The 26740-nt window shown below is 43.0% G+C and overlaps 2 protein-coding genes and 1 long non-coding RNA gene across 10 annotated transcripts in view; 2 read left to right on the top strand and 1 right to left on the bottom strand.

The window, feature by feature from the left end:
- The window catches only part of sorbs3 (sorbin and SH3 domain containing 3), a 35026-nt gene extending 10053 nt beyond the window's left edge, over positions 1-24973 (top strand). For 4 of the 7 annotated variants that reach the window (XM_028995906.1, XM_028995905.1, XM_028995903.1 and 1 more), the window contains 20 exons: positions 4867-4931; positions 5855-6052; positions 6468-6534; positions 6952-7088; positions 8062-8125; positions 11588-11617; positions 11774-11879; positions 12348-12441; positions 14316-14369; positions 14613-14726; positions 17531-17589; positions 19126-19220; positions 20315-20373; positions 20574-20620; positions 21190-21304; positions 21436-21561; positions 22126-22668; positions 22819-22895; positions 23012-23118; positions 23244-24973. In XM_028995906.1, the coding sequence (XP_028851739.1) occupies positions 4923-4931; positions 5855-6052; positions 6468-6534; positions 6952-7088; positions 8062-8125; positions 11588-11617; positions 11774-11879; positions 12348-12441; positions 14316-14369; positions 14613-14726; positions 17531-17589; positions 19126-19220; positions 20315-20373; positions 20574-20620; positions 21190-21304; positions 21436-21561; positions 22126-22668; positions 22819-22895; positions 23012-23118; positions 23244-23305 (2163 nt within the window). In that variant the 5' untranslated portion in view covers positions 4867-4922 and the 3' untranslated portion in view covers positions 23306-24973. The remainder of the gene's footprint in view (positions 1-4866; positions 4932-5854; positions 6053-6467; positions 6535-6951; positions 7089-8061; positions 8126-11587; positions 11618-11773; positions 11880-12347; positions 12442-14315; positions 14370-14612; positions 14727-17530; positions 17590-19125; positions 19221-20314; positions 20374-20573; positions 20621-21189; positions 21305-21435; positions 21562-22125; positions 22669-22818; positions 22896-23011; positions 23119-23243) is intronic. The other 3 variants (XM_028995909.1, XM_028995908.1, XM_028995907.1) reach the window with 3 other exon arrangements.
- On the bottom strand, positions 5272-8072 carry LOC114799348 (uncharacterized). The gene is made up of 3 exons (XR_003751218.1): positions 7931-8072; positions 7563-7664; positions 5272-5501 (listed from the first exon to the last, which is right to left on the bottom strand). It is a non-coding gene; the product is annotated as an uncharacterized LOC114799348 (long non-coding RNA).
- Positions 24974-25800: 827 nt separating the features above from the next.
- pdlim2 (PDZ and LIM domain 2 (mystique)) overlaps positions 25801-26740 on the top strand; it is a 37166-nt gene continuing 36226 nt past the window's right edge. For both annotated transcript variants that reach the window (XM_028996538.1, XM_028996535.1), the window contains exon 1: positions 25801-26060. The gene's annotated coding sequence lies outside the window, so the exon portion shown is untranslated. The remainder of the gene's footprint in view (positions 26061-26740) is intronic.

The following is a 26740-nucleotide window of genomic DNA, read 5'->3' as shown; positions in this document are numbered from 1 at the left end:
AGATTTATTTGCAGTTCATTGTTCAAAAGGGTGTTTTTTAACTGTGCTAAACGTAGCCACCAACTAACCAGCAAGCATCCCTCCTTGATACTTAATAGTGAATATTCTCTAAAGCCACACCACTAATGGACATTTATTATCATACAGTAAATACAGGTCCAGAAAATGCACTACTACATAAGCATATCTGCATTCTTTTTCGTAGTTCAGGAAATGAGCTCCGCTTCGCCTCACAAACACGTTTCGCTTCCTTTTTAGGGAGCGGCGTTGAAATTTGTGTTTACAGACGATCGTATCTATTTGGAAGAGTCCAGCGGTTTTCAATTAATGAGCCATCAGCTGCAAACAAGCAAAAGCCAGCCTTTGAATTAACTCTCTGCAGGCCAGTGTCGGAGTGTCAGATCATGCAGCGGTGATTTCAATCATTAACCCGTCCTTTCTTTATCCACGTCTCGAGAACTGTGAGAGGTTAACTAAAGCGAGCTGTCTGAGGTCAAACTGGCTTCTATTGTTAACGTCATGTGACACAAGAACAATGTCAGTGGCCATTAGCTCACAATCTGCCCATCCCTTAGCTCTTGTTGATGGCATCTTGGCAGTAAAGTTGTTGTTCTTGTTGTTAACGGTTTTAGGGTCAGGGACGAAAAGGCCATGCAGCCTTCTGGCTTTGCCTAGCAACAGAGTAACATGCTATGAGTAGTGGTCAGTGGGTGGAGGGAAAACTTATAACAGTGTAGCTATAAATGATTAAACTGTCTACTGTACAGACTTAGGGAGTAGAGGGAAAGCCCACTCACTGTGATGGAATTCAAAATCGCAATCATTCTGTAAATAATGAAAATTCCTCACCCTAGACATCCTTTAAAGGACACCCAGGGGTTCCTCCGAAAAGAGGTGGAATGCCCACCAGCCGTTAGTGTGCCAAGAGGGTAAACTGTGATTAGTTGTAACGTAGTAAATTGTCTGGGGTGGCTTGAGTTATAGCAAAGGATTTGTTTTAGTGTAAAGTGATAGATGAGAAGACATTAAAAGGGGATAAATATTTAGAACCCCCCCTACCACCACCGATGGTGATCTCATTCATGAAAGCCCTTTGCATAGTTAACGCAAAAGTTCCTCTAGTTCGTTCTACTTTAGAAAACATCTGGAGAACTTTCATTGTTTCATGAAAAACCGTCCACTTCTGAATGCTACAGACATGTCATTGCATGAGGATCCTTCTTTATTTGAATAAAGAGAGCATTTTGGGGGGTTCTATAGAATAGCTGGGGTGTGGTTGGTCTGTGTTTGCTGTAGGCTCAACAAGCACTGAATTCGTATATGCCTCAAAATGAATGGACTCTCAGGGACTGTGTGATGTTTGCCTCTGAGAATGTCATTCTCTACTCCACATGGTTTGTTCATATCCAGCTAATCCATTTTGTCCTCTGATATCGCTGATAATGCAATCCTATTGAAATTTCTCTTGGGGTTTATTGAAGCTCTTTTGGAATGATTTCTGCTTTGCGCCTAAATTCTCAAGATGTTAATCATAGCAACATACATCCACTGCAACATGGGAGTTCATGAGCACTTGCCTCCACATTAGCAAAAAAGTTTCTGTAATGCCAAAGTCTCATGAATAAACTAGGGTTTGATCATCAATCCAATTTAGCCTTTGACACTTGAGGCTTAGTGAGAAAAAAGATCAAGGCAAGGCAGAGCTGGATGAGGCCATGTGGAAGTGATCAGTGCTCTGAAATTCACTTTCAGGCTCAGATCATCAATTAAGGAGCCTCATTGTCTTGCTGTTCCCTAACGGAGAACCGGACATGGTCCTTTCCATCGGGCATCTGTCTCTATTTAATATGATTAAAAATCTGCATTAGAGGAGGGTTTGCTTGCTCACAGGATGTGTGGGACAGATAAGATGATCTGGAAATATTCATCACAGCGTGTTGCAGTCAAGTCAAGTTTACAAAGCGGACTAATTGTCTATAGGATGAGCTTATTTCAGTGTCTGAGTCACTGACAAACCCCACTGTCCAGGTAAATAGAGCGAGGACTGGGGTCTCAAGGCTAGAAGAGAGCCTTTCAGAATGCCAGCCAAGTTTTTGCAGAGACGAGATATCCCTCCATTAACAGATCTATGTCGGTTCAAGCTCCTTGGCTCCATCACTGGGAAGTAATACAGCAGGATGCAGCCAAAGTTGCTATCTGGAGAAATAGGCGTCCCAATTGGGGATAGGAAGTGCACTGTAGTGCAAGTAAGCTGATAAGAATGCGTGGGGTGTTCAAAATAAACATAATTCCTTGTATGCAAGTATGTGCATGTGTTTCTTCTTGTGATTAATTTTTTTTTGCTCTCCCCCAGATATTTGGGGCTGATTTGACCTTATTAGGATGGCTCTAAAGCTCCATGCTCCCTGGTTTTGGCACGAGCTCTGTGGGTTCGAAGAAAGATTTGAGAGCTGGAGTTTCTCTCGCGCTCTTTTTCACTCTCTCTCCACACTCATTTAGGTAGCGAAAGCTTCTGGAGACGCGTACATTTGTGTAGCAGGAGAAGTTGCCTCTCGTGCTTTTTAAGGCCTGATCTGTTTAAGGTGCTCTCGTGATTTAGAGCTTTGTTTTCACTCAGACGCTTTTTCTTTTGTGAACTTGTGCGCAGCAAGGCTGGGGGCAAGTGCTCTGTGTGGGAAGAGTAACATGAATTAAGCATTCAGCATTTCCCCAAGTACATTTGTAAAACACATGCAGATGAACTAACTCAACATGATCCGTTTCATTCTGCACAAACCACATATTTTAATATTTATATGAGCAGAGGGGCTTAGGACACTGTCTCCTTTATTCTCACATGATTGAATCCAAACAGAATGGATTGTGTGAGAATAAGAAGTTTGTTTGAATTGCTCCATTTGGCTATTCAACTACACATTCATCTTGGACAGACTAAGGAGAATATGTGAATTAATAAACGTTTTACGTCAGCTGGGACCTCAGCCATTTCCATAATTCCACAACAGCTGGAGACATTGTTAATATTGCACTGGCAGGGTACTGCCACGAAATGCATTTTTGCGGGAATGCCTGTAATGAAGGGGTGGAAGGGCAAAAAAGTTTAAAACTAATTCATATTCATACAGTGGGAGTGATAAAAAATAATCAATAGGCTCCATAAACCTCAGCACTGGGTCCAAAACACAACTATGCACTAGACTTGTTTTTAAGACATGTTTTTAAAAAAAAAAAAAAAAAACATAAACTATGTGTTCGATTCAACATAGCATTTTGGTAATAAAATTAACTACAGTTTCTTGTGTAAAAAGTCATCAAGTCATTCAAGACGGGAACAATATGGGAACAATAATTCCATGGTTTTGTTTAAGAGTGCCAGTAAGGACAAATACATTGCTACACATGGAAAACTCATCTCCACACAATTGGGACTTCAACAGGCTGGCCTGGCCCCACGCTGGAGAAGGTTGACCTCAAGTGGAAAGTTACAATCATTCTGAGAAAAAAAAAAAAAACAGACGGAGAGAGAGGAGGAGGAGGGGGCGTGCACAGGTTCTGTTCCCATGCCAACGGCACAGCTATTACAAGTCCCTTTTCAGACACTGTAGGAGAGAGGTCCAATCTCCCAGTTCTTTGATCTAGAATCAGCTTTCCTAATCTTCTTTGCCAAGGTGCTGGATATCTGAAACCCTCATTTCCCTCCCTTTTTTTTTTTCAAATTCGCATCAGACTAGCTGATTTTGCTCTGTGTCACTCTGTTCCCTCTGTGTCCCATGAGCCTTCTGTGTCTTATGGAACAATCCTTGGAAGCCTGTGACTCACGCTCTGTGTTTTGGGATGACCCATGCCATGGTAACAGGGGGAAAAAAGATGACACACATTTTTGAACAGTTTTGAAATACAACCGAGGGCTGTTCTTCTTTTCTTTAACTTGTGCCTGAAAGAACTGGCATGCAAATTGGGATACAGGTGACAGGATATGTGTGCTTGACCTTTTCTCTCCAAAGAGAATTTAGTGCGAGTGAAAGAGAAGCATTCGGGAAAAGAATACATGACTTTGTGGCCTGTGAATATGTGGCCAGACGCTGGTTTACTTATTGTCACGACAACACTTCAAGTCTCAGTTGCGCTGGCTTGAAGACAGCGTGATCATCAGTGAGCTCATATGACATTGGCAAGAGTGATGCCTAGCATGTGGGACGGTTAATCCAATCATTTTAAGGGGAGAAGAATGCAGACAAACAAAAGCACAGACTCAGAAATAGCTTTAGGTGAATGACTTCAATTAGCTAATGCTAGGTGACTCCCATTAGGTGTCACCAGATCGATCTTGTTTTGTTCGTATGTTGTAGTTTACCCCTATCTCCCCCTTTACTTTTTTTATTGTACCCATCTGCAAAGTTCTGGAATCATTATTAAGAGCCCCCAAAAAGTGGTGTAGTGCAGTTACTGTTTGGCTTTCTGTTTTAAATAGGAGATGGTGTGGATCCAAAGGTGTTCTTAAACTTTTCCACCTTCAGATGGGTCATAGTACAAAATGATCAAATACAGTCTGAAGACTCCCTTCACTCCTTTTCAAAGCAGGTCAACAGTAAGAAAGAGAGAATCACTGATCAGACTCTCCAGTGTAGATGAAATGACAGTCCAAGATAAAACATGGTCACCATGTAGTGGACTTGAACTTACAACACTATACTTAACGACGTGGGAGAATATATACAGAATAGCAAGTCTCAAGGAGATGGTTCATTTTGCCCTTTGTAGTCATAATCATTTATTAAACTGTCTAAAAGATAAACAGGAATCTAAAATCTGAGTTTTGACAGATAATGCTAAAATGCTGTGTTTCTTTTCTGTATTTTTTTCAAGGTGTTTGTACAGAAGATCTGCACAGACAGAATCACTGACCAGGCCCTCCCCTACAGATGTCCCAGGTAAAACATCCACATGCAGTGGACATGCATACATGTTTGCATTTAGTTGGAATTGATCATTGTATCTCCTGTGAATTCCTGTGGATTCCTGGCTTCTACTCCTGGTTTAAACAAATTCCTGCTTTGGGAAAAGAACCAGTTTATCCTCTCCGTAGAAATGACCACTTTCTCTTAAAAAGTGCTCTTGTCTTAGTATTTCACTGGTAAGACCTTGAATCGGGTACAGGGGAAATTGAACATGCACCTAGAATGATGCCTCTGAACTGAAAGGGGTGAACAACACAGCAACAGGGCAGACAGACCACTATGTGCCCAACCTGAATGAACGAGATCGGGCTGTTTATGGAGGGGCTTGTATTTCCATGCAAATGCCCTGGTCCCGGGATTCAACAATGGCATCTCCTTGATTTATCAAGATACAGTTTCACACTCTGTGAGAACGCAGGGAGCTTCCCATGACCCCCGTAGCTCAAGCGGCCCTCACGGACAAACACACAGGAGGCAGGTCGCGGGGCCGCCAAAGGGGAGGTGCGGACGGACGGAGGAGGGGTTTCCATGGTGACACTAGATCTGTGGAGGGAAGCAACAGAGAGAAGCACCATCAGAACTCTAAGGGCTGACAGAAGTGACCCCGTTAGAACCCCCTTGGCCCTAGGCAAAGCCCTTTAGAGCAGAATAGCTCTAAATAGTCATAATAACCCTCATGGCTCCCCTCCTTCCCCTGACCACCACACTACATGATGGAGTCTTTTCTTCTGACCCTGCTGCGGAGACGACAGGAAGGCAGAAAGCTTCACAGCTTTTAATAAATTCCAAGAGGACATGCTTAAGAAGTCTAGCAAGTTTATTACAATAAAAATAAGAAAGAGAGAGCAATAAGAATACAAAAAGGATGCTGATGATCTCTCTCTCTGCCCTTTTAGCGACAGGTGGAGGTGAGAAGCCATTTGAATGGCTCCAAGATTGTCTTCTCAGATGAAAGGCCTCCAGGAGCCAGTCAGGAGCACCAGATATTTACAGGTCCAGACCTGACCCATGATGTTGTGGTGATCTCACCTGGGTTGCCCACACCACCACTCAGCCCATTCCGGACAGCAAAAATGCCCACCACAATGGAAAAGGCAAGCAGTCATGAATCATTTTTAATTATTTTGAGCTTGTCAGATGGATTGAAGTATGTGAATATATGGTAAAGGCAAGCAAAAGAGCAGGTCAAATATCAGCTCTCACCTCGTTCTGTCTTAATCAACAGTATTAACAGTTTGAGTTTAGCTCAGGTTGAATTAAAACATTTGGTTTAAAAGTTTGGGTTGATTGCGATGGTACCCTTGCATCACTGCTAGCCAGTCAGTCAAAAAGAACAGATGATAAATATGTCCCAGAGAATGGAAAGTCTATATAATCTTCATTATAACTTTTCAGGTCAGTCCTACAACTTAACCAATGCCAACAGTAATTAATTTATGTAACTCTAGTAATATATGCACAGTAAAAACAGATAAACCACTTTATGTTGAAAAGTTCTCGTCTTCTCAGCAGGTATCTGAAGTAAATGGGAGTGGGATTCCTTTTGGATCCTACTACGGCCCTTCCCAGACCAAAGGTGAGTTTTAACTTTTAGAATAATTTGCATTTTAAACCAATTGATAAATATATATACATTTATATATATATCAGAACAAACTCCATTTTAACCCATTGTTAAGTCATTATGTATGTGCAGGCTGACAAAATGTATGGGTCAGGTAATCAGTGTAAAAGATTACTTCACTTACAAGCACAATTTTTGACTAGAAGGTCTCTGGAATAATATTGCTAAATACTAGGGCTGTTTATATTGTCCGAACAGCATCTGAATTGACAGCATCTTGGTTACCCTCTGTGCCCCTCTAGTGGTAAAGTATAGTAACTTCATCAAAAGGGATGAGGGAGAACCAGCACATTCAAATTAGACAGTTTGTTCTAATAACCATTATCCTACACTTTAATTTACATTCATTTATTTATTTTTGAATGACAGGGATTCTGTCCAATGGTGCATTTGCTCTTGGCTCTGTCTCCCTGCCCCGGAACTCAGCGAATAGAGAGGAGCGTCTGATAAAGTTCTCTGGAATCGGCCCAGTGGATGAGACCGGCATGCCCATTGCTTCTAGATCAGTGAGTCAGAATGCAGCATGCCATTTATCTGTGATCTTCAACAGATCAGATATGTATTCAAAGTTCCGCCGTGGTGCCGCTAGAACAGACCACAAGACCATTGCAGGTTTGTGGACATACTGTAGCCAGACAAAAATCAGGTCTTTTTCTATTTAAATTCTTTAACTTATTAATGGCAAGGATGAATTCAATTATATTTAATTGCGTTTTTTCCTACCTCGCTGCAGTAGCCTACTTTGCTGTAGTTTTGGAGAAGATCCAATAGGTGGAGCAACAAGAGAATTGGCTGAAAATCACTTGACCAGTAACTGATGGGAGTACATATTGTCACATCACTTAGGCTTAGGTCCAAGCCCTTCCCATATTGTTTGACATTTATTATATCCAGGCCCTGCATGTGAATGAATTATAATGTAAAAATGCAGTCTGATAGACCTTGGAATGCAACTTGCTTTCAATCACACGTGACATTACCTTCAAAAGAACATGCAGATCCTTCTCAAGTTTCGTGTGTTTGAATCTTGTGACTCGGTCTCCCGTTGCATTCCATTCCATTCTCCACACTCTACTGTAGGTCTGTAACACAAATGCATCTTTGTCTGTTGGCATAATTAAGTCATGCTTACATCAGAGGAAATGCATTTAATGCTCTATGTGCCTTGCACCTAATTGAATTCAATCTTTGCTGTCAAAAAAGAATATGAAAACCTCATAAGAACACGATAAGGAAAGATCATTCACAACAGCTTGCAGCAATCTATTTCTACACATACACATAAGTGCTTGTAAGTGCTAGATATGTGGTTTATGTCCTTAACTGTGTTCAGAAGGTTTTCCTTTACCTGCGTAATGCATTAAAGCTGAATAGGAATTGTCCTATATGTTCTGGTTCGTGCTCATCTTTTCATGGTAAATTACGCTGAAAATAAGGACTTTCTGCAAAATGTGGAGAATTTTCATTTTTCTTCTGCAGAGTGTGAACAAGCCTAAGGATTGGTACAAGAGCATGTTTAGGCAGATTCACAGGAAACCTGAAGGTATGAGAACTCTCTCGCTCTCTTTCCCTCCTTCACTCAGTTTCCTTCTGTGCGTCCATAAAACTGTCACACTGCTGCCATTTTACAATGCTGAAATTCCTGTCATTGTCTGTAACTCCTGAGCTGATCCAGGACAATCAGATTTCCCACGGGGGGGGCCGAAAGTGCATGCTGAAAATGAAAATGAAAAATGACCTCAAATGGACTTTGTAATGACCCCCCCAGGCGTCCAGCATCAGCATTAATAAAAACTGGACACAAACGATTGTTTTGTTTTATTTAATTTACATTTACATTTACATTTACATTTATGGCATTTGGCAGACGCCCTTATCCAGAGCTACTTACAACGTGCTTTCAAGTTACCATCGATGAAGAGATCAATTCCGGTTCACTAGGACCCCAACTATGAATACATCTATTTAATTCACTCTGTTGTAGATTCTGTACACAAAGTTCGACAACAAAAAAATTACAATTTAATCTAAATATTCTTTAAAGAGGAAGGTCTTTAGCTGTCGTTTGAAGGTGCTCAGTGACTGAGCTGTTCTGACCTCGAGGGGAAGTTCATTCCACCACCGAGGGGCCAAGACGAAGAAGAGTCTAGATGAGCATCTTCCTTTTACCTTCAGAGATGGAGGGACCAGGCGAGCAGTACTGGAGGCTCGGAGTATACGAGGTGCAGTGCGAGGTGTAATAAGGGCTGTGAGGTAGGATGGTGCTACTCCATGTCTGGCTTTGTAGGCCAGCATCAGTATTTTGAACCTGATGCGTGCAGCTACTGGGAGCCAGTGGAGGGAACGTAGCAGAGGGGTGGTGTGGGAGAATTTGGGAAGGTTGAAGATTAGTCGTGCTGCTGCATTTTGTATTAGTTGTAGAGGTCGGATGGTACATAGAGGTAGACCAGCTAGAAGGGAGTTACAGTAGTCCAGTCGTGAGATTACTAAGGACTGAACCAGTAGTTGGGTGGCCTGGGTTGACAGATAAGGGCGGATTCGTCTGATATTGTAGAGAAGGAATCTACATGAGCGGGAAAGATTGCTGATGTGAGTTGAGAAGGAGAGTTGGTTTAATGATCATCCGGCACTTCATGTCCGACTTTGACCAATCAGCTGCCGGAAACACAAACATGAGCACGCGTAGGTCACCAGTCGATCCGTAACAACCGGGCCTGGATGGTCATTTTCCAGACTACGTTCAATGACAACAAATGAAAGCTGAATTCAGGCACAACTCTCAAGTTAGACACAAATCGTTGGATAATCATCAAATAAAACAAAAGAAAACAATCATATGTGTCCAGTTTTTACTAACGCTGATTTTTAAACCATAATCCTGACTGGGGCTAAATGTTGGGGGAAATTAAAAAAAATGTAAAAAAAACATGAACAAGATTCCGCCACAGACTCGCCGAAAAGGAATCGAGGCGTTTGGCGAGATGTGTACGATTCCCGCTGCACGTCTGCCTGCTGGTTATGGTCCGCTGGGACACGACCCATGCTAACTTGTGCCAGGTCACATTTTAATCTGGTCACCCTGCCGATACAGATACAGATGCTTTTCATTGGGTCGTGAGGATTTTGCTGTTAACCGGATCAGGGAATTTCTGCTCGTGTTCTTGTATTTGTCCAGACCAGGCTGTCTGTGTTGTGTGACCGACGGACACCACTCGACATGAGCGAAACGTTCATTTAAACTCCGCAGAAACACAGCCACTACCACAACACAGCATGGCAGGATTTTAATTATATTTATTGTTTTTTTTTTTTATCTTTGCATTTTTGCAATTTCTTCCAAGAGACCACGACAATGCACGGGAGTAGCGCAACGTTGTCAACATTAAATTAAACTCTTGAACATCAGTCGATGTGGTTGGCGATAAACTTTTCAGACATTTGATTGGCTACTTTTTAAAAAAAGAAATCGAGCACCATCAGGGAGGTTTCAAAAATCCACAGAAAATGTAAGGTTAGTCACTCATATATACGGTGGTTTGTAAATGCAGGTTAATCGTTTTGACTGCATTTGTGCATCACGTACATTTTTTACTTTGTTTTTAGGCTAGAAAGGCATTTGTGAATCGCGTTACATTTATTTGTAAGTCATAAAATAGATTTGTGATACTTGTTACATTTGTTCCTTGAATTTTGAAACTGAACTATCTCCATACGGCAGGGCCAATGGGAAGACCCCTCGAGGCCCTCGCCAACATGTCATGTCAGAATCTGTTCCAACTGACCCAAGTAGAGTCCCATGTGTTTGTTTGTCTAGTTTAAATAAAACGCTTTTGCTAGTGTGTGTTTATAAAGTTGTCTCCCTATTATGTCCTGTTTTATTTTCCTCATGTCGAAAAAGCTTGGGGGGGCATCACACATATAAATTTAGGTATTTATCAGATACCCTTCTCTGAAGCAACTTATAATCAGTAGTTACAGGGACAGTCCCCCTAGAGACTGTCTTGCTCAGGGACACAGTGGGGTTTGAACTGTGACTTTGTTGTCATTTGGTTTATAGGTGAGTCTGGTACCCACTAGGCTACTACCAAGCACACAGGCCCATCATCCATTTATAAAACGTGACCTCTACTGTCCCTTCGAACGAATCCTTGATAATCTTACAGGAATGCAGCTCCTTAATGTAGTCATGGCGTCATAATGGTGAGCAATGTGTCTGGCATTAAGCCCAGCATCAGGAGGGATTCACCTCGACGCCATGTATGGAGATGGAACTACTGGGCTCTGGACCAATGTGGAGAAGGAGTATATTTAATAGTCGATCATTAATGCAGCACACGTGCGCTGGAGCTGGTGGGTGGATGAGCACAAACCAAGTGATCTCATTCATTCTTGCATGGGACTACAGCTGGTTTGTTTTTCTGACCCATGTCTGGATTTGTTGAAGAAGGAATCTCAGTGGCTTACGTAACACGCAAGTGTGGAGTGTGACGGTTTTGTGTGAATGGCATCCCAGATTATGTTTAAAAACATATTTTATGACCACAAAAGTACATTTCAAGCACATCACGGGGTGTCCTCTAATTAAGAGTAAAATATACCAATTACAACAACATTTCTCTATTAGTAGCATTACTTGTGATAATTTGATATAAGTACATTAATTTGTATTAATACTCATATATACTGAGGATACTCAGCATATTAATTACATATTTAATGCTGTGGTTGAAATAACTGATTTTCATACACTACTATAAAGATCTTGACTGTGGAGGAATTACTGCAATAGAAAATTACAAAGAAACTAAAAGCAATTCAGCATTGTTTAGTACTAATTGACACTAGTAATAAAATCTTAACACATATTAATACTATTAGTATTAATACTAGACCTTTTTTCCTCCTGGGGTTGTATGGCCATGTTTTTACATTAATGTTGTGTCAGTTACATGCATGATTCTAACTTTATGTCTCAAAAAAATATATATTATATCTCTTGCTGCAGAATCTGAAGTGGAATACTGGTCCTCTGAAAGTAAGTTGTTCTCCGTTGGAACTAAAACACCACAAGTGCAAATGAAAAGGCTGGAACATCCATGATATTTGACTTGCTGGCCTTTGACTCAACACTAATTTAGAATGAGTGAAGTTTGTACCCTGTTGTCTGAATGTAACTGTGTCTGTGTCCTAGAGAGCCATAAGTCCCCCCCACACATTTCCGAGGCGGTCCCGGTGAAAGAAAAAGAAGTTGGACAGGACCCCTTCACCTTAGATCCTTATGGATCCCTGCCTGATTGGTGAGATATGGGGGACGAGAAATGAGTCTAGTCCCCGTTCTGGTGTTTTTCATGCAGGTGTGATTGCAATTCAGTAACCATTCATGTTCATAGTGACTGCAGTATTCAGTATAAATATTTTGGGTGACGTCAGGTTGACGTGTCTCGATAAACAGTCTTTTTCCGAATACATTCCCATGGCCTCAACGTGAAGTCAGCTATTGCAAAACACAAGCAATACCTGTTATTATAGTAAGCTAGTGCTAATGCTTGGGCTTGCAGTTGCCATCTCCCACACAAATTCCAGCCAAGGAGCATGTAGTGGAGCGGGAGAACGAGTGGAAAAAAGTGCCTGGTCGACAGGTTGGGATCTGTTACTACAGGCACTGACAGTGAAACCATGATAAAGTGTTTGTCTGGACCTGGGCGTGTGTTTGTGTGTGTGTGTGTGTGTGTGTGTGTGTGTGCACGGGGGGGGTTGTATTTCAGGAGCGATCTAGGGGACGGAGGGAAACACCCAGAGCCTAAGAGCATATTCGACTTTGAACCAGGACAGAGCAGCACCCCTGAGGACCGTAGCCCGGTAAGCATATCGGAATCAGAATCAGAAAACTTGATTAATCCTAAAGGAAATGGCTTATTAATTATTAATCCCGAAGGAAATGTAGCCCACCTGAGAAAATGTCTGTTCTTGTAGCCCATCATTCATGGGCATTCTTTCTTTTTTTCTCTGCACCATAGCAAATTCCAGTTACATTTCAGAGATGTTTTTTCATGTTTTTGTGTTATCTCAACTGTTATTTGAGGTGTTAGCTGCCTTAACAACATCATCTTGTAAAACGCTAGGCATGTGCTGTTGGTCACATGCATTAATGATTTATGAAATATACTAATAGACAACACAGGTTAATTCAAATGCACACAAAAGGCATGTATAAGTGTTCATAAGCATTTTTCTTCCCCACATTTCAATATACTAATTGGTCACAAATCAAGTGTGGGTAAGGAAACGGTTGCCGGTTCGAATCCCGATCCGCCAAGGTGGCACCGAGCAAAGCACTGTCCCCACACACTGCTTCCCGAGCGCCTGTCATGGCTGCCCACTGCTCACCAAGGATGGTTAAAAGCAGAGGACACATTTCGTTGTGTCACCGTGTGCTGTGTTTCACAGTGACAATCACTTCACTTTAAGTGGTAGATTATTTTTTATCGTTTATTGGTGCGCCTGTCTGTATCTGACCTGGTAAGTTTGCCATCGGTCAGGAGGTCTGCCGTGAGTAGCACAGACTGGGAAAGGCATTTCCTCTAGTGAATTAGACATTTCATCTGCCCACACGCAGTTCTCGCAGTGTGTGTGTGTGTGTGTGTGTATACAGTAAATTAATAAAAGAGTCTGTGGAACCACACTCCCCTACCTGTCAATACTGTTACGGGCTCAAACTGCATTTAAGGAAGGATTATTTAGCCATTGCTGTGTGTACAGTATGTCCAGCGATCAGGAGCAAAGCTCGTTTTATTTGGTGGGCCTCACTTTCTGAATACCTCTTGTCACCACGCTCCAGTCCACGCTGGGCAGAAAATGGGTGCAGGCATTGTGCAGGGAAAGAAAGGAAATCATTGTTCTTGTCCAGGCTGGAGTGTTTTTCATGGCCAGTGGGCATCTTGTGATACTGATTAGGCTGTTAACCGGTGGCGTTTCTGTATCTGAAATCTCTCGCCGCATGTGGGGAACTTCCAGTCTCTCAGGCACATCCCTGCTTCTACTTGTGTGTGTGTGTGTGTGTGTGTTGCGGGGAGGGAGGGCGACATCACCAGCAGCCATATTTTGACTCTTTGGGGAGGACAGATGCTTCTGAAACTATCGTCTTAGCTTTGAGGTTGTTTCATCCTGCCAAAGACTCTGCCCCAGTTTGAGCTTGAAGGAGTATGGATTTTTCAGATTTTTTTTTCTATTGACAGGTCATTCTTTAAAAGGACATTGTTCTCTACTGGTTGTCTCCCTGGGGTTATGTAGGGGTTCAATCGTGCATTTAAATAGATTCAAATATAACATAAACAAAATATAAAAGGATCATGTAGGATTTTGTAAAGGCAAATAACAAATGCAATACAGAAGGCATTGCATTTGTAGCCCTTTAATTTTGTGAGCATAACTAAGAGATTATGGTTAGACAGGAATTGCTTTACGATTCATGTCTGTGGGCACTTTTTTATCCGGTAGACTTGATTTCAGCCATTTTTTAAAAAAGATAACAGCGATGAACATTCTTCAGGATTATGGACAGAGATGTAAAAATGCAGTGGCTGATTGTATGGCATTCATTTGGCTCTAGCTGATTGCTATGGTGGTTGCTCGGATATGGATTTAAATGAATATTACACTTTTCCATTGGCCAGATTTTTGGTTGTATGCATGATTTTTAACTGTTACCATTGCGTTTGTTTTTTCACCATCAGTCTCGCCTGCCTGTGCAGCGGATCCCTGAAAAACCTCACTTCCCCTCCATCGAGGTACGTGCCACATCTCACACTTAAACACTCTGGAAAAGTAAATAATAAATAAATAGTAAATAATAAAATGCACATGGTCTTTATGGTTTTTACCCAGCAAACCTTGCTTCTTGCAAATATACCAAGTTTCCACTCAGCTAAAAGTCCCAACATTTCTGTCATGCTTTTGTGTCAGAAGCTGACAACGTTCAGTGTTTTTTGTTCTTTTTTTTAATGAAATCATGTTGCTCTGCGGTCGCCCAGGCCACGCTGGTATCGGAATTGAGTCGATTTGAGGCAGAGTTGGACTCAGACATCCGCGGGCTGGAGAGGAAGTTGTCACAGAAGCAGCAGCCGAGGCGGCGAGGCCGGGGTGAGGTACTGACCCCCCACACCCCCCCACTTCAGACTCCATTCTTAATGCTTTATGCCCCTGTCCCACCCTGAACCCCTAAAACTGGTGCACTTCACAGCATACACATTATATTTATTACAGAGCTTTGAGACAACAGCTCTCCTCCAAAGACAGAGGCTTTAATATAAAAACAAAAACAACATCCAAAAAAAGAAAAGGTGCAAGAAAAGGCAGAATGACCTAGCCCATGTAGAAAGGGTCTTCTGGTTCACAGGCAAGTGTGTTTCCCACTAGGCAACTACCACCCTATTCTCTGATTTTGGTCAATCTTGTGTTTGTACATTTGTTTAGTGGATCAACCCATTAATAGTCTAATTGCTATTTATGCAGATATTGCGCATAACATGTAACAGAAAAAAACGGGAATATATTATAATCTGGAAATCCTTATCGTGGTGTTAATACAGTAATTCTGTGATAGAAGTGAAGTTTACATGGTTCTCTTTCGGTCGTGGCTATTCGCTGAAACATGGTAATTTGCTCAGTGGCACCTCAGTGGCGGAATTCAAACTCCCAACCTTCCATTCTCCATCTCCAGCTTCTGCTTTACCATCACCGTGAGGGAGAACCATCCTGTGTGCTCTGTTTGTTTCGGATATGCTCAGCATACAACCTTCTTAAATCAATGCTTTGGTGAGGACCCAATGCTGCAGAAGCTTCACTTGGACCTTAGGGGGACCTATGACAAGTATAATCAGAACTGGGCTAACCAGCCATATCCTGCTGAACTGGCCATCAACATGGACGTTCCTCTGATTCTCCAGGAAGAAAACGCCACTTCCCTCGTGACAATGTCGAACCCCACTCCCTGCAGTGCAATCTCAATCCGAGCTCAGGAGAAGGCACCCCATGCCCCTCAGATAGCAGCACTCTACATGAGACATGCCACCGTGTGACGAACAGGCTTAACATAGCATGGCCCACAGCCCTGCTCGCAGCTAAATGTTCCATATAAGACTGATTTTTGCCCCCGACCACCCTGGTGCAACAAAATGTCCACTGAGTAGATGTTGGACCAGGCCATATACAGCGTGCACTCCTGTCAATGGTTTTACTTCAGTGGACTTCTAGGGAATGGCGCCCACATGCCCCCCCATGGAGGCTTCCTTGGCAAACCACCCGGATCCTTGAGCAGTGTGGGTATTTGTGCCACTGCCCTCAAGCTCCCCCATAATGCTGATCACTTTACTGCGCCCATATTTGAAAAGATGCTTAAATCTGTTTAAATATGTTTAAGTTGGAGGAGGGCATGTCCACGGCCCTTCTGACTGGCAGTGTGGTGGACATGATCTATAAAAAGGAGCAGGAAGCGTTTAACCTTTCCTCTCCAGGACAGCGACGCAGCCCACCTTTTTTCAGGCAGTGCCCAGACCGACTGCATCAACATGGTCAGCGACAGCCGGCAATCATGTTCCAGAGAACATGATTAAGATGCTCAGTCACAGGCATGATAGGTTTCACATGGACACACGCTCTGTTTCTTCCCATCTCATTACCTCATTACCTGCTGATCTCAGGTTTAGATCTGCTGTCCAGACGTCATCCGTGTGTACGGCGAAGCTGCTCATCACCAGAATGCAGTGTCGTTTGTTCTTTTCTCTGATAAGAACATGTGTGATGCGCCTGTCGAAATGGTCACTCTGTCACACCCTCACAACCATGGCAGCGTACTTTTCCCAAGTAAGTCTTTTTCCTCCCACATTGGACAGGGGGCTTTAGAACGATTCTGATAGCGCCACACTGGCCGGGTCAGCCATGGTTGGTGGTTGGCTTTATGCATCACCATAGCGTTTCCTCCTACGCAGGGATCTGCTGTCTCACCTGCAGGTGTGATTTTTCATCCATATCTGGAAATCTGAGCTTTGTGGACCTTCCCCATAAAAGAGCTCTAGCTCTGAAGTGGTGAGTGTGAATAGCCATGCAAAGGCTGTGTACCATACTCAGAGATGAGTGAGTGATTACAACCGTAACCTTTCGTTCTAACCTCCTAGAGGCCCATAGGAAGATGCTTTCAGTGAATTGGAGGGGCTGTTGTGAAAGTAACTAGCCTTCAGCAGCCATTTCCTAACATTTAGTCCATACAATGAAAATAATAATGAAAACAGATGTGCTGCATTATGATCTAAAGTGAAATGTGGGGTCCACGAGGAAGGGTTTGTGAATGAGTTACAGAGTACCACGGACCCTTACGAAAAGTAATGTATGTATATTTGAAATATACATCAGCCCATTTAATGTCCTGTACACTTCCTGCCTTCCTTTTCCTGATAATTCCTGCCCCTCCCATCATCACAGTCTGCCCTGATCAAAAGATGTGCATGCCAATCACATGGCCGCCTTGTCCAGATCAAAATCAATCATGTGCTTGCGATGCTCCAGCCTACTTATCCTGCTTATCCTTTTTCTATTGGTGTTCCGAATGCCACCACAAAAGCTACTGCATGTAAAATTCCATTTTTTCGTAACAATGATTTTTTATTCCACAGCAACAGGGTCTCTACACAAAAGCTCTTTGGGTCTCTACACAAAAAACCTTCAACCAGAAATACAATAATCTGATTAATGGCTCAGCACAGCCTTCTGAAGAGCAGCTGCAATCCATGGAGTGTAGGACCCAGGGGAGGAGGGAGTGGTCACCTCTGTGCTAAGTTTCCTCTGAGCTTTTCCCAGATCCCAGCCTCTGTAGCACAGTGGCCCTTCAGGAGCAGAGCCGAGGCTAGCGGCTGCTCAGCAGGGCGGAACTCAGCGTGAACTCTTGTCTTTACAGGGTGGGAGGACAGACGCTTCAACAGCCTTGCCTGCCACCAGTGGAGAACAGTACAACAGGTGAGTGTTTCTAAGAGGTGTAGTGTGCAATTGGTCTGAGGTGTGTGAATTTTGCATAATTATTTCAGAGCTCCTTGATCCTGTTTATGTGATGCTTGGTGTTGTTATGAATATGACTGATATGAACGTTTATGAGAGATTTTCACTGTAGGTTTATGGTGAGTTTGTCTAATTAATTGAATGTGTATTTGTATGTGTATGGGTGTTAGGGTGTATTTCTGTTCAGGTTTGAATCGTTTGGACACCAGAAACCTGTTCTCACCCTACCTGTATGTACCAGCCACAGATGCTTCCTGAAAGTGCTGAGTGGACAGGGTTGTTTCTATATTGTGATCCGTAGGGCCTGTCATCTTTAGTCAGCATCCGGCCCTCTACTCTCCATTCTCCCGTTTTATCTCGAGGCCTGTCGTGTTGTCATCAGTGTGTCCTTGCCCTTCATAGTCAAATTTGGTTTTAAGAGACAGAAAACCATTTTAAAACTACTTACAACATATTGAATTTAGCGCCATCTACTGGTATTCCTTTTGTATGTTTTTACTCAGAATGTAAGACAACACAAAAAAGAACAAAATTGGGTGCACATTGATTATTTTTTACTAGTTTTTCCCTGACAGGGTGGATAATCTACAGCATCTGTTACTTCTCTCCGTCGGTGTGCCAGGGACAGGTTAATGGTTTAACACTTTGGCAGGTGGCCACATACCTGACCTCCTCTGAGCTCCACAGGGGGTAGATAGTACGGGTCCCTTTATCTCCTTAAAATCTCCATGTTACCACCCTCCAGATTAGATTCTAATCTGGACTGATTGGCTGTGATCTACTGTGTGTAATCTGTGTTGTTTTTAATCTGAACCACCACCACCACCACCACGCCCTGCCCCCCCTGACCTTAGAGCGGGAGGGTCTCCCCTTGTGTTTATAAGGTCACACAGGGCAGTGTCACGCATTTCTTACCTGATGTGCAATTCGTGCTTGGATCGCTCTGGCATGATCAGTTTTTTCCATCTTGTTTGAAGCCCCTAGCTTTTCCACCAGCTCTATAAATGCCCCCCGCCTGTTGCCACGGAAATGAGAAGTGGAAGCGTTAGTTGCTGTTTTTTTACTGCCTCCTTTGGTTCGGTCTGTTTGTTGGGCCTGAGGGGGGAGATGTGAGCAAGACCATATGTTCATCATAAACGACCTGCATATGAGTGTTGATTAGATCAGCCATGGTTGTAAAGCCGCATGTATAGCAGTAACTAATTTGCTCCGTATCTTTATAAATATACCCTGCAAAGTAACGTTCCTGATCCTTAGTCCTGGGAGGACTGCTCATATTCATTCCATCGACCACTGTATTTTGGTTTCAGCTTTGTCTGATCATGTACCTGATGCAGACAGCAGTGTCATTATGAGCTGTATCTGCTGGACACGTGTGGGTATCAGTTCTAGTGCCTGTCAATCTGGTCCTGTGCAGACTCCTTATAAAGTTGTTGCAGATAATGCTTCTGTCTTGTCATCTCTTCAAGAAACATACTGTCTGTTTTTAACCCCCAGCTGGACTGGGACACAGGACTTTGGTGTGACCTCACTGAATCAGCCCAGTACTGCCACTATTCAGAGCTCAGTGCCCAGTTACTCACATGCTAAGGGTAGGTAATGCAAAGTGTATGTTTATATATTATGCATGTTTCATAACTGGAACACAGTAAAGTAGAACACAGGTTAATCTAATAATTAATACATAAGAGATACATAATACATAATTAATACATGTTAATTAATGAGATGGCCATTATTATTTTTCCTTTATTAATTAGCTGCTCATCCATGAAAAAACATACTTTGAATGTTGTATCATTGTTTATCATTATATGTATGCATTCTTCAATAAGAGCTGTGGCATTGTGTTAAACTCCTGACCTGTGTCTCATATGAAACCAGGAAGTGTCGGAGCTGATGCGTTGTGTGGCCTCTGACCGCTTCCTGACTAATCAGCCTTATAAATTGTGGTTAGATTTCAGTCTTAGTTTGGAGCTAAGATTGGTCTATAGAGTCAGGGAGGGGAGGAAACTGAGTGAAAAAGTCTTAAGAAGGAAGTCTTGATTATAGATTAACTTGTTTTTCTTGGAGATTATTTCATGCCTCGCTGGACTGAGAGTCTGGCCACTGTTACTGTAACCTATCATGTGTTGGTCTAGAGACAAGTCAGTTTTTACTTCCCAGCTACTTGAATGACAATGAATATGATTTAATGGGGAGGAAGGAAAATTTTGCTCTGCTTAGTAATGCGGTTGTGTCCCCATATGGAACAAAAAAACATTCATTAATATTCTATGTATTTTTAATATATTTAATATAATTTTTTTAAGTGTTTAGTAATTGTATATATGAGTGATGTCTAGATTGGTACCAATATGTTACTTATTGACCTGCAGTGGGTTGGTTTCCTATTCAGGGCCATTTGAATCAGAATCAGAAAATTTCATTAATCCCAAAGGAAATGCTTTGAGTGAGTGAGCAAAGTGGTACTAGTTACTAGTACTAGTACATTTATAGCCATTAATACATTGCATATCTGGAGAGTGAAAATTAAGAGAACCTTACAAATGGTCTAAAGTAATTATAGCCTTTAATACCTCACATAACGCAGCACAATATTAAAAGGGCTTGACACCTTAGTATTGCTCCACATTGCCACCAGATTTGCTCTACAACAGAGTGATCAGCCTTTATCCTCCTCTAGACAGAGCCAGTCCTGCACCTGAAGCCATGGATTTCCCACCTAAGCGAGAAGAAAAAAAGGTATGCTGTGTTTTCAGTCAATACAGTCGGCCTAACTTGTATTTATCAACCAGCCAATCTCAGTGAGACAGCCAAGGTGTCAGATCTGTATCAGAACTAGAAATGTCCCGTGCCAAGGTCCTCCAAGAAAATCTGACTGTTCCGGAATATTTGCCCATGTGCATTTTTCATCTCTTTCCTCCCCTCTCTGTTTTTCGCAGTTGAGAGCTGCGAGAGCCAAGTTCAATTTCCAAGCACAGTCACCCAAGTAAGTCACGTATTAATCCTTGGCAGGTCTGTTCTCCAGACATTTCCTTTCTCACAGGTTATTTTCAGTCTGATTGCTGATGGGCAGGGAAAGGAAACCTGAATTCATTGTAATTATTTCATGCTCCAGCAACCCTGAATAGCTTTCTGGTCAGATCTCATTTCTGCGGGTCACAAAAGATGTGAAACCTCAACATAAGGACCCCATTGTTGGAGCTGCAAGGACGGCTTGAATTTGTTTGTGATCAGATTACCCGAATTCTTTCTCCTTTTTTTTTCTGCGTACGCTGGTTAATCTACATGACCTTGTTAATAATTTATGTGGTTAACCCAGAAATTAGAAGTTGAAATTTGTTTAGCAAGTACGAATTCAGCTATGGAATATAGTATAAAAGTGAATAGTAAAATTATAGATTGCATTTATTTTGAATGTATTTGTTATTGCGTAATTACATATTTATTGCATTAAAATTGTCACTCGCTCACTCACTTTGCATAGAGATTAGTCCTTAGTCCTATTAAAATACTGCATATAGAGCCTCATGTCTCATTTTCACATTTTTACTGCAGGGAGCTGCCCCTGCAGAAGGGTGATGTGGTGTACATCCACAGGCAGGTGGATGCAAACTGGTTTGAAGGAGAGCATCATGGCCGAGCTGGCATCTTTCCCACCAGCTACGTAGAGGTGACTTTTACTTCAAAAGCAACAAGAGTTCATGTGTTAAATTATTTTTTATTAGAGATCTTTCCAATGTTCTCTATAAAAATAACTGACCCTTTCTATCCTTCCTTACTTGTATTCCCCGCATCTTACAGATGATCCCCCCATCTGAGAAACCAACACCCATCAAACAACCCGCTATACATGTGCTGGAGTACGGTGAGGCAGTGGCTATGTTCAACTTCAATGCCGACCTCCCGGTGGAACTGTCCTTCAGGAAGGTAAGCATCCATCCTTTCTGGTCAACCTCAGCACATGAATTAAAAAAGCCTCCATGACAAAGAGCCTTTCAGCACCTCTGAGGGTGAACTGAAGGACTTTCCAAGTCATTAAAACATATTAGCAAGTCAGTCATTTTTATGAGACCTACAGTAAAATGTTTAAGTGAATTCAGCATCCATACCCCTCATTCATCTTTGTGCTCTTATGCTTTGCATATTAATGCTAAACAGTCATTATCATGATTTATTAAAACCATATAAAATTGATGACTGATCCTTGAACAGAAAGGTTTTGTTTATGTCATATAAAAATGACCGTATCACCCACATGTTTGACCTGAAGATGTTTCATCATCAACACCAGCCATCAGCTGGAGCATATGGTTTAGTATTCACTAATCAGTTAATGACCAAAAGTATTAATTTGTGAGAACATCCGGGGCCTGTTCAACAGAAACATTACTGTTCTGGTACATTAACACACGCCCTCCTAATTTTAGCCATGGACTGATGGACTCTGTTATATTATGCTATTTATCCTGAGCATCTCTCCCTTATTCTAAGGGAGAAATCATCAGTGTGACCAGAAGAGTGGATGATCACTGGCTGGAAGGCCGGATCCCCGGGACCAGCCGCAGCGGGATTTTCCCCATGAACTATGTCCAGGTCAACAAAATGCCCAGAACCAAAACTAGTGACGAGTTCCCCACCTCGCCAATATCCACCACGTCCCCTGAACCGCGGAGCCCAGGGCGCCCGCCCCACTCCCCCTGCCCGCGCTCACCCCTCTCCCCCACAGACCCCCAGCTTTCACCCCTCCAGCCCCGCTCACCTTCCCCGCTCGGAGTCACGTCTACCCAATCACGCTCACCGCTTTCCCCCACCCAGCCCACCTTCCGCAAACCATCGGCCAATCACTGGCCTCAGTCTTGCCCCAGCCCAGCTTCACCCGCCTCACAGAACAGCCTTTGGGGTGGATTGCATCATGCGCCTCACAGCCCACTGGATAGAGATGTGAAGTCCCCTCTCTCAACGTCCAATCATGTGCCATCATCTCCACAGGGCCCAGGACTGAACGTTGGTACAAAGCCTGCGTACTCCACACAGGTGATCTTATCAAACTTCATAATTTTCTTAAAAACATTGTTTACATATACTATCCAATTTAATGTCTAAAGATAAATTTATCTAATTGACAATGAGACACACCAACATGTTTGCCTACTGTTGTATTTATTAAAGTATATCTGTCCACAGCCAAATGTGCACATAAAGACTCCACCCGCTGTACAGACACCTATCACTCCTGGCTCAGCGGTAGTTCGACAACAACCGTAAGCCACTCTTCATTAAGTTATTTATTTCTGTCCTTGTCGCCTCAATTTGCCGTCTGACTGCGCAGCAATGTGGTGGTGGCCTTCTTAACCCCACCCACCTTTCTGCGCCGCAGTTACAAGGCTGTCTACAGCTACAAACCCCAGAACAGGGATGAGTTGGAGCTCAGAGAGGGAGACATTGTTCAGGTGATGGAAAAGTGTGACGACGGCTGGTATGTAGGTAAGTTAAAAAAAAAAAAAAAAAAGGTGGAATGATCTGTTGCCCTCTAGTGGACAGTGGGGTACATCACATGAAGGGCATTTCATTGCACTGTGTTTCATAGTCTAATCACTTTCTGTTCTCAGGTACGTCCGAACGGACTCATGCTTTCGGGACGTTTCCAGGCAACTATGTGGCACCGGTTTAATGCTGAGATATTTCTGTGTGGGCCAACCCGCCATCTACAAATGAACTCACTGCATCCATCTGACTTGCGCACTGAATCACATCTGCATGCGCACCTAAGTGTTTAGACCAAATCAGAGCAGCCCACGCACATCACACGTGTTTCTGTGTGACTCACGCTGCGACCTCACCCTTCAGGCGGACACTGACAGGGCCGGCTGAAGCCAGGGAACAAACTTGCTGTTTCCGGAACACCTGCTTTGAGACACAATGTATTACTATGAGACAAAGCTGGACTTTCTCGCAGAGCTTTCTCACAGGTTTTGGTGCCCCGATAGGGCCGTGCTTTGTTCACGTCACGGCACATTGTACGTGGAACCTCGCCTCCTGAGCACTCCACTTTGACCTTGACTGAACATCAGCTTCTTTGTAAATATGTCTTTCACTTCCAATTTCAGATTTGTAACAGTTTCCCTGATGCATCCAAGACAGCAGCAACCAAGCGAAAATGAATGTACCCGGAACAACGATTTTCCCCTTTTTTTGATTCACACAGCAAGTCCTATCAATACACAGCAAGTCTTATCAATATTCATAAAAAGCCTCACAAACACGATCTTCCAGTGTAACTGTAGACATCAGATTCACAAGATTAAAATGGTGGGAAATAGAATTGTTCATGAAACAGATATTGCTTAAATGTAAACAGATTTTGTAAAGTTTACCCCACCTGATGGTAAGCGATGTCTACGTATTTTACGAATAGAGACCAAGCAGGGCTGACACTTTACTTTACTTGATATCTGATAAAGTTTTATGCTTCTTCGCCTCAATAATATTGCTAAATATAATGATGCAAAAATAATAATATGCTAAAGTTATGGTCCACGTCATATTTCATTATGAATAAGAGATGGATTCAGAAGAAGAAGAAAACTGGTCTTAGGTCACACATTTTGGAGGTATGAATTTAACCAAAAGGTAGAGTAGTGAAGACGATCTTTTGCATTTAATAAACCACTGACACGCCGGGCCATTTCTTCAGCATCGGGAATCCCTTCGCAGGGCGGTACCAGAGTTCAATATTAACTGCTCTCCATGTCACCGAGAGGAAAGCTGATGTGCAGCTGCCAGGGGACTCGGTATAGCTGCTGACTCCTGTGCCCCAAACTTTGCTGGTGCATGGGCGGCATTTCATTTCAGATGAGTTCAAGGGTAACCAAGCATTCATGCATCAGAAAAAAATTCATATATTTGTTATGTACGCATTGCTTTTTATACCCAAAAAGCTTTTTGCACAAAAAAGATAACACTTTCAAACACTCTTGCATGTTTTAGCATGACATATTTTGAGGAAATATTTTCAGATCCAGAAGTGACAAAATGAAACTTGTCAGCAACTTGTCAGTGAGACCTCAGATATTTTATTCGGCCCAGGAAACTCATTTGAATTTTGCCACTAAATACCAGTGTGATAACAAAATGAGTAAGACATTATGCTTATTACAAAGATAATTTAGATTTATAATAAATCTTTTAATGAAAGTGTTCTTTTTTTGTGATCAATATTATAATGTACAGATATCACGTGTTATCAAACTGCAAAATAATATATTTTAATGACAGTGTCTTTCATTGTATGGTACTCACACAGGTCTGCAAAAAATAAAAATAAATGTTTTGCAATGAATGGCGTTCCCTGTGTGGTGTGTGATGTGTGTGAAGTAGGCTACAGTTGTGGTCTGATGTTTACATTCACTCACCCTGGACATGATCGTGTTCCTTTTCTGGAGTGAAATGTCATCTTATTTCATTCATAGTTTTGATGCCTTCAGTGAGAATCTACCAATGTAAATGGTCATGAAAATAAAGAAAACACATTGAATGAGAAGGTGTGTCCAAACTTTTGGCCTGTACTGTACAATATGGATGGTTTGATAATGAAAAAAAGAAGAAGAAAGAGAAAAACATCTCAAGTTGGAGAAAACAGCAATCCACAGGTTATAGGACTGATTTGGGACAAACAAGTGGACATGAAAACATAATTCAACACACTTCAAACATTCACCTAACTTGCCTGCCTTTGCCAGCACCTAGAGTCTTGAATCTCAAACGCCGGTACCTGCAGGACGTCCCCAGGCTAATTCTATGGGTGCACCAGGAGACCCTGAGAATCGTTAAATCTAAATAGATAAATAGGCCATTGCTACTTTATTTTAAGGCCAGTTGTAATGCAGAGACCAACCTCGGCCCTAGAGGAAGCCCACCAAAACACCACAGTCTGGGACTCGAACCCTGTCGTAAGTACATGTCCTGCAGGTTCGCAGGCCCTCCACCCCTCTGAAGGGGGAATTTGCAACGTCGGCCGGGTTCGGGGTCTCTCCTGCAGGGGGCGCGCTTGCAGCAACCGATCGCCAAATCACCGGGCGTGATTGTTTGACGTCTCAATTAACTCCGCCCCACCCCTGGTCGGCCACGCCCCCTGCCATATCGACCGGCCCATCGGGGCGACTTTATTTTGATGGCAACACGTGGCATTCGGGGTAAAAGGGGGGAAAGCGGTCGCAGGTGCCTTCTGCCTCTCTGCGCATCCAACTCTCGGACGCACGCACGCACGCACGCTCGCGCGCGCGAGATCTGTCTGGCACGGACGGTTCGGACCCCTGTCTGCGGGCTGCGGGGCGAGCCGATGACACGCAGCACCCCGGAGCAGAAACACGCAGGACCGCCGAGTCGCCGCCGCTGCGTCTGCGCACCGCAGGTGTGAAGTTAACGAGGTCCGAGCTTTTCTCTATTAAAATCACCTATATAATCTAATATAATATGCTTTATTTGTGTGTGCAATTATTATTATTATTGGTTTTTTTTTTTGCTGCACACAGTTATGCTGTCAGTATCGTTCTTAACTAAATCACGCCGCGGATTTAGCTCGTTTGACTTGGTGATCTTCATATTGGACTGAAACGGGGCGACCTGTGTGCCTTGTCGTGTGTTTTTATTGCTGAAATGGCTTAATAAATGCAAAAGCTGTGACGGGGAAGCATGTACATTTATCAGACGCCCTTATCCAGAGCCACTTACAATCAGTAGTTACAGGGACAGTCCCCCCCCCCCCCCCCCCCCCCCCCCGGAGACACTTAGGGTTAAGGGTCTTGCTCAGGGACACAATGGTAGTAAGTGGGATTTGAACCTGGGTCTTCTGGTTCATAGGCGAGTGTGTTACCCACTAGGTTACTACCACCCATGTCACCGAAATAAAAGTCATTTCTGGATTCCTGGACGTGCATGTTTGTTCGGCGGGTGGTGCGACGAGATGCTCCGTGAGGGAATATTAAATCGCGATGACACCGGAGGAAAAGGTGCGTCGTCACCCTTGTGACCCCTGACCCTCAGATAATAGCAGCTAATCTGAAGTTGGAATGCAGGTGGATGGACTGGAGGAGTCTGGTGGCTTCTT

This window comes from Denticeps clupeoides, chromosome 11 (genome assembly GCF_900700375.1).
Source record: "Denticeps clupeoides chromosome 11, fDenClu1.1, whole genome shotgun sequence".
In the NCBI taxonomy this organism is placed as follows: domain Eukaryota; kingdom Metazoa; phylum Chordata; class Actinopteri; order Clupeiformes; family Denticipitidae; genus Denticeps; species Denticeps clupeoides.
Note: the sequence above shows the minus strand (reverse complement) of the source record. Positions and strands in the feature narration are given on the sequence as shown.